Here is an 8,132-nt window from a genome sequence, read left to right on the forward strand (position 1 = left end):
CTCAAAATGGTGTATTTTATGTGCCACCCACACAAGAGCCAGTCCAGGGGCACTGGCAACGATCTCGCTCGAAAATCCTACGAAGGCCAGTCAGGCGGTAGTGGCAACGGCCACGCTCAAAATGGTGTATTTTATGTGCCACCCGCACAAGAGCCAGTCCAGAGGCACTGGCAACGACCTCGCTCGAAAGTCCTTACACATGCCGCGGGCACAAGTGCCAGAAGGGCGATGCTGGGCACAGGTGCCATCACAATTTCACTTTCGTTTGCCCCAATAAGTCTTCGCAAGCTGAGTTCCGTGTCCAATGAAGGAGACGACGTTGGCACGGGTGCCAGTCGTCGAATTTAGTTCGATTTCACTTGCCTCAGCAAGTCTTCGCAAGCGGAGTTTAGTGTCCAACGTAGGAAGGTACGCATAAGTGGGCTGGCTACACCCCTGGCAGAAGCCTTGGATTTAGGTCTCACTTGGCTTGCCAGGTCTTCTCACGCACAGCACATTTCCAAAGGTCTCGGTCAGGAGTCATCGCCTCGGTGAAGCCCAATGTTCAAAGGTCTTGCCTCACCACCTCAGCCCAGGTCTTCCTGGGCCTACTTCTTCCACGGGGTCATACATGTGTGTGTGTGTGAAAAGGTTGAATTATATTTCATCATATACATTGGAGGGTTCCAAAAAAGCAATTTCTAACAAAGATTCTTCATATTTTGCTGGTAGCGTACTGGCGTAAGTTTTTGCGAATATGAAAATATTACTTGTATAGTGTGTGTTATGAAAATTTATGGAAAGGAATCCCATAAAACTCAACAAATTTGTTAAAAATGGAGAAGAGAAGTGATACTTCTTGCACTGAAGAGAACAATGATATATAATTAATTTAATTTAATCAAATTAATTTAATTATTCCACCATGAATTTACATGTTAATATCACTGTTTGAAACAATCGTATGCGTTTATGAAAGTTCTTTCAAATTTTAACATTTTCTCTTCTCCATTTTTAACAAATTTGTTGAGTTCTATGGATACCTTTCCATAAATTTTCATAGCACACTATATATACAGGGTGTCCACAAAGTCTGGGTACGTGGAGTAAATAAAATCATGACATAAACAATTAAATATAAGAAATAATAATTTCTTAAAGTATGTGTTAATCCTCATGAACCCAGATTTTGAGGACACCCTGTATATATATGCATATACATGTTTAATTAAGTACATAAAAAAACACACACACACATTTGTGCATTTGGTGTTTTGGGTCAAGTATGTGAAATAAAATGCATGTATTTAATAAACAAAAGTTGCACAAAATTTAGAAAGTAATTCAAAATGAAGATTTTGCTTGTGTGTCACACATAGAAAACAAAAATGAAATAGAGTTTGTTTATAAGATATTTAGTTACATCATTTATGAAGGTTTCATTAACAAGAATGGCTATCAGTTATATAATGTAAATCATAAAATCAAATTGACGTGTCAAATCTTCAGAAATGCATATCATCATCATCATCATCATCATCATCTTTTAATGTCCGTTGTCCATGCTGGCATGGGTTGGAGGGTTTGACCAAGGCTGGTAAGCTGAGGGGCTGCACCAGACTGCAGTCTGATTTGGCATGGTTTTCCATGGCTGGATGCCCTTCCTAATGCCAACCAGTCCAAGAGATTAATGGGTGCTTTTACATATCACTAGCCCAGGTGCTAGTTGTGTGACTTCAGTATCTGACATAACTACAATTTCACTTGGCTTGATGGGTCTTCTCAAGCATAGCATATTGCCAAAGGTCTTGGTCACTAGTTATTGCCTCCATTCGAAGATCATGCTTCACCACCTTGTCTCAGGTCTTCCTGTGTCTACCATTTCCACAGATTCCTTCCACTGTTAGAGTGCAGCACTTCTTCACACAGCTACCCTCATCCATATGCATCACATGATCATACCAGCACAGTCATCTCTTTTGCACACCATATCTGATGCTTCTTATACCCAACTTTTCTCTCAGGACACTTACACCCTGTTGTGCATTCACACTGACATTGCTCATCCAGTGGAGCATACTAGCTTCATTCCTTACAAATCTGCACATGTCCTCAGCAGTCACAGCCCATGTTTCACTGCCATAGCTGTTTGCATACAGGTATCATAGTCTGCCTTTCACTCTGAGAGAGAAGCCCTTTGTTTCCAACAGAGGTAGGAACTCTCTGAACTTTACCCAGCCTATTCTTATTCTAGCAGCTATGCATCCACTTCTGCTACTGACTTGGTCACTTAGGTAATGAAAGCTGTAAACTACTTCTAGTTTTCCCCACTGACATTTGATGGAGTCTATTTTCTCTACATTTTTAGTGTTAATTGTACCTATGCACCTTCTGTACATAAAAACTATTTTCCCTGTTAATCTTCCTCTGATATTGCTGCACCTCTTATGTGCATTAATAAAGCCTATGAAGTTCCATCAGCGAGTTATTATTGCTATTATTACCTCCATCTTAGCGAAGGTGGAGGTATTGTTTTCAGTTATGTTTGTTTATTTATCCGTGGACAAGATATCTCAAAAACTGCTGGATGGATTTAGATGAAACTCTCAGGGATGTTTGACCTTGTGACTGGCATGAACTGATTAGATTTGGGGATCAACCTGGTTCTGGACGAGGATTCTGTTATTTTTCTGGGGTTTTTTTTCTTTTTTACTTAATTTTTGAGAGCGGTCAGGTCCATTTTTAGTATTCTCATTTGTGAGAGCAGTTGAGTTTATTTCAGATATTCTCATTTAAAAAATCATCTCTGGCTAATCATTGAGAGGACGTTGGTGTTGCCTTGGCAGAGGTTTGCTCTCTCTGAGTGCTCTTGTTATATTTATCCCAAGCTGAAAGGAGTTCCATACCATCAGATTACCCTGGGATAGAATTAACAGGTGGCAGCTGACAATTAAAAGCATAGGAGCTTTTAAGAGCACATCTGAGGCCTTTGATCAAACTAAAGTAAACAGATGGATGTGTGTGTGTGTAAGTTATTAAGAAAGAAGTATAACTGTATTGAAATAGATATATAGTGATAAAAAGAGAGATCAATAGCAAAAGCATTGGTCATATTATTTATGCTTTATTCTTTGAACTTGATGAAAAAATATATTTTTGAATACTTACCACACCTATCATTGTTTCTCCATCTAGCTACGACACCAATGTTTGTACATCTTCTGGCAAAGTTTGCAACAGCTGTACAATAACATTCACAATCTCCACCCAAGTTGCAACTATAATAATTAAAAAGGATTAAAAATTCAAATAAATACTTGTTTATATTAAAGATTTTCTTAACTTTTATATACAGTCTCTTTATTTTTCTTTAAGTTCTGGAATCGACCTCACAAATTTACAGAATTGAAAAATTTATTTAACAGAAAAAAACCCCAAAAAACCAAAATACTATTATTCTAGTCTTGAGCATAAATATTCTAAAACAACTGCTGGCCATTTCCTGCTTCATGAATCTGATGAAAATCTGATTTTATATTGTATTTCAACTCCTTGACAGTACTCTGCTGAGTTACACAAATCTCTTTCATTTTTTATCAAGAGTGCTTTTATATACATTTTAATAAAAGTAAACTATATCAACATGGTATTTTCACATTTATAAATTGCCAAGGACGGTATTTTCTAACATTTTATACAATTCTACAATGCTAAACACCAGTGTTCTTTGTTCATATGAGTAAAAAAACTATTAATCTGCACATCAACATAGCTTTCACTACAATACTGTTCTATATTTTAGAGTGAGGAATTCTGTAACTTAGTGGTTCGGCAAATTTGACCGATAGAATAAGTACTAGGCTTACAAAGAATAAGTCCTGGGGTCAATTCCTTCGACTAAAGGCAGTGCTCCAGCATGGCCACAGTCAAATGACTGAAACAAGTAAAAGAGTAAATAAACCATTGTAAAAATAATTTTAAAAAATTTAAAGGAATAAATAGTTCCAACTTACCCACAAGAATCGTGTAAACAGTCATCATAATATTCCTGCACAACAGAATCAGGTAACACTTCTCGACATAAGGAGAAGACATTGCCATATTTAATAACTTTACATGATTCAATAGCCCATGGTTTTCTGCGTGGCTGTAGCTGAATTTCAAAATGTATTAAAAGGAATATTATTAAAAACATGAGCAGGCTATTTGATTTGTAAACTGAATTATTTTCCATTTTTATATGACATTTTCAACCTGATATGAAATAATTCATGAAATACAGAGGTAACATTTTTCATTACAATTTATGCAAACACTTTGCTGAACATAGGAGTTATCAAGAGCTCCCAAAACATAGGTTGAGCCTTTCACTTCACCTTGCTAAGCCAATTTTTAGGTTTTGTTATCACTTTATACTGTAGGTCATGTAATGTTTATAACCATTCTTTTATCCTTATTTCCATTCTGGGCTGAACTGCACATTGAACTGTCCTTAAATGGTTTCAATAGCATATCAGTTTTTCTACAAGAAGAGGCTTCTAGCTTTCAAACTCAATCTTTCTCCATTACTGGAGAAAAAGATTGTTGTTTGTTACTTCTTGAGCCATGTCTGGCTCATAAAGGCTGGTTTCCAGGTTTCATTGATGTATAGGTTCCTCACCTGGATGGGACGCCACTCTGTCACAGGTGAGCTGCTGGATGCAGGAAGAAAAAGTGAGAGACAGTTGTGGCGAAAGAGTCAGCAGAAGTTTGCCATTACCTTCTACCGGAGCCATGTGAAGCTTAGGTATTTCGCTCATAAACACACACAATGCCCAGTCTGAGATTCAAACCCATGATCCTTCGACTGAAAATCCGCTGCTCTAACCACTAGACCATGTGCCTCCATGGAGAAAAGAATACTGTGAGTAATCTCATATGACACTTCTCAGGATATAATGTAATTAATTTCAAAAGTAAGAGAAACAAGAACTAACTGCTATATTTCACAGATATTTTATTAGTCCTAGAAGACTGACCTCAACAAGACTCAAACTCAGGGTACAGAGAACTTGAACAAAAATCACTAGGCATTTTATCCCATGCTCTAACAAATCTGTCAATTCACCAAGAACACGAATTTATTTTCTATTGTGAAACTTGTGCATCAAGAGAGCTGAATGAATAATTTTTCCTTTGTTTAACTCAATTTTTCCTGCTATCGTCCCTCACCCTTCTCTTCCATTTATTTTGTTTGTATTCTGTTTAACTTCTCCACAATCACTCATGGTGACATTGCTTCATTTACATTTTTTCATTCAGTTATTCATCATCTACATGTCTTACACCTGGAACTCATCAGGCAGTGGAGAATTAGGGTGTAACATAAAGCTATGGGAAACAACTCTGACATAGTATTCTGGCAGATAGTTTTTATTGTTCAACTCTGTTAAGTCTTTGGTTATTTCTGTATTCAGTCCCATCTCCACCATCCTGATCATGTCTTGCCATTGGATCCAGCTGATTAGAGATGATGGGGCATGAATGATGCTGTTCAAGTTCTTGCCACTTAAAACTAGATTACACCATGTCATGATCTTGCAATTAATTGGTGTGTGAGCTTCTTGGAGTCACAGACAGCTAGACCTTTCATTGCAGTGGCTGGCACATCACACACATCTGCAACAATGGAAATACTACCACTTTCAAAGCTTCTTCACTTGTAAGGGCACATGGAATGTGTTGGACAGGTGGGATCAGTTGTAATTATTTGGTCTCCAAATGGCTGCATCCTCAATTGATATCACATGAAGTCATAATTTCCATTGATCTCCATTGGGTAAACACCATCAACTCTTATCTTTACTTCCAATACTATAATATTTTCCCCTTTTTCTTTTTCCCATACATTCGTTCTTGTTTCTTTTGTTTCCTATTGCTGTTCTTTTACAGACTGTTTTCATGCAATCTCAGTTTGAAACAGAATTTTTCTGCAACGGTCAGCATGCCTGAGTTTTGGCATTTGCTGGATTCTTTCTTGGTAACCCAAACCACCAAAAATACCTTCAAATTCCAGTGACTATGTTTGACATTGTTTAACCCATTTGTGCCGAAATTTTTCTAGTATATGAAATTACCTGAAAAATCACAGATGCTATTATTTTGACCTAAATAGCAACTGGAAAAAATTTCATTGAAATCCGTTTGATACAGACAGCATATGCATTAAGAACATGTTTCATTCTTTGATACAGATCATACGCAAATCACAATTTGTATCAAGTATTTGTTTTATACCCTTGTAAATTAAGTGTCAGTTTAAAAGGACAATCAGCATGAATGGGTTAAAAGAAGTTTCCTATCAAAACTGAATCATAACTTGACTGCAAAGAAAAGAAGACAGTCAACTGGATTAACTATCTTGTTTTACTGATACTCAGTTTTATTGATCTTAGATAAATACAAAATTGACTTCAGCATAATCCAAATTAAGAGTTTAGAGAGATAAAGCTAAACACTAATACTTTTAAAGAAAAACATTTACTAACTCAGTGACTTCTAATGGCACTTAATTGAATTTATTTTAAGGGTTATGTTTAACATGAACTCTTTCAATTCACTACAAAATCATAGAAAATATTTAACCCAGTTAATGAATTAAAACAAAAGTAAATTTTTCTACATCTTTGTGTTGGTATTTGAACAGTTTATGTTCAAGGTGTGCTATTGTGAAAAATCATGAACATTTGGAAAGTAAATAACTTTAAAATTGTTATATAGACACCTGGATAAAACCATGTCGTTTAACATATTTCATGCTTTCTCAAATCCATAAAAACAAAGAGGTATTCGTAAATATTCTTTAGAGAGTATATGATTTTAATAACAAGGCAAATTCTTAAGAATTGATCCTAATTGTAAATCTCAAGTAAGTTTTTTTCTTTCTTTAATTTGAATTTCTTTTTTCATAATATCAAACTAGGAAGTCCAATAAAAGTTAATGAGTTGTACATGCAACAAGTATCTGCACAGTTTCTATCTATGAAATTCCACCTCAAGGTATTGGTTAAACAGTTTATGCTACAATAAAAAAAAAAGAAAAAAGAAATGAACAAATATGTTTTTACATACCTCACAAGCATCTTTCAAAGTTGAAGGAGGCTTTAGACAGTCAGTAACTCTCCAAGTATGGGCAAATTCAGAAGGTACTTTTTCAACTGAATTGGATCTTGTTTGAAAGTCATTTGTAGAGTCATGATCTCTGTTGCCACACAGACCTTGTACTTTCCCAGCCCATTCATCGCTCAATTGGACATACAGTCTAGTACCTAATATGTATAAATACAATAAATATAAGATAATAACATATGCATGTCAAAGCTGGTTATTCACTCTATCTCTCGCATTCTTTCTAATGAATTTCAAAGTTTTCCTTACTTTTATCCCATGTAAGTGTAAAACCTACAGATGTATGAACTATATAAGTGAATTCAGTTTCCTTCACTGAATAATTCTGCGAGACAAGACCTCTGTCAGAAATATCCAAGTCATCAAAGGTTGGTGGCTTTCCTTGTACAAAGTGAATGGTTTTGTTGAAGATTTTTAACTCAATATTCTTTGTGCAAACTGTAAATGGGAAGTTGCATTCAATATTCCTGACAATAACTTTAAATGTTCCATCCAATGATTCTGTAAAGGTATATGCACAATCGCTTTCAAAGGAGTAGTGAAGACCATCAAATGTAGAGTAGTGAGATGCACCAGATGTCCAACATTCAGCTGAAATAGAAGTATAATGCTTGTTTACAATTTGGTTTAGCAACCTTTATATATGTGTGTGCGGAACATTACATACATACATTTTAATAAATATTTTGGGTAAGGTTGGATCAGATGGAACACATTTTACAAAAGTGCTTATTTTCAACACATGGTTACATTGGTAAAACTACAACATCATTTTTTAAATATATATATATGTGTGTGTATGTGGTAAGTAGCTTGCTTGCCAACCACATGGTCTTGGGTTCAGTCCCACTGCGTGACACCTTGGGCAAGTGTCTTCTACTATAGCCTCGGGCCGACTAAAGCCTTGTGAGTGGATTTGGTAGACAGAAACTGAAAGAAGCCCGTCGTATATATGTATATATATATATATATATATATATATATAT

General features: G+C 35.8%; 1 protein-coding gene across 1 annotated transcript in view; it reads right to left on the reverse strand.

The window, feature by feature from the left end:
* Positions 1-8,132, reverse strand: part of LOC106867733 (SCO-spondin) — a 133,446-nt gene that overhangs the window by 47,946 nt on the left and 77,368 nt on the right. Inside the window, exons 21-24 of the mRNA XM_014912695.2 lie at positions 7,396-7,737; positions 7,090-7,286; positions 3,993-4,132; positions 3,148-3,257 (exon numbers count right to left, since the gene is read on the reverse strand). Coding sequence (XP_014768181.2) covers positions 3,148-3,257; positions 3,993-4,132; positions 7,090-7,286; positions 7,396-7,737 — 789 coding nt within the window. The remainder of the gene's footprint in view (positions 1-3,147; positions 3,258-3,992; positions 4,133-7,089; positions 7,287-7,395; positions 7,738-8,132) is intronic.

This window comes from Octopus bimaculoides, chromosome 2 (assembly GCF_001194135.2).
Source record: "Octopus bimaculoides isolate UCB-OBI-ISO-001 chromosome 2, ASM119413v2, whole genome shotgun sequence".
Taxonomy (NCBI): domain Eukaryota; kingdom Metazoa; phylum Mollusca; class Cephalopoda; order Octopoda; family Octopodidae; genus Octopus; species Octopus bimaculoides.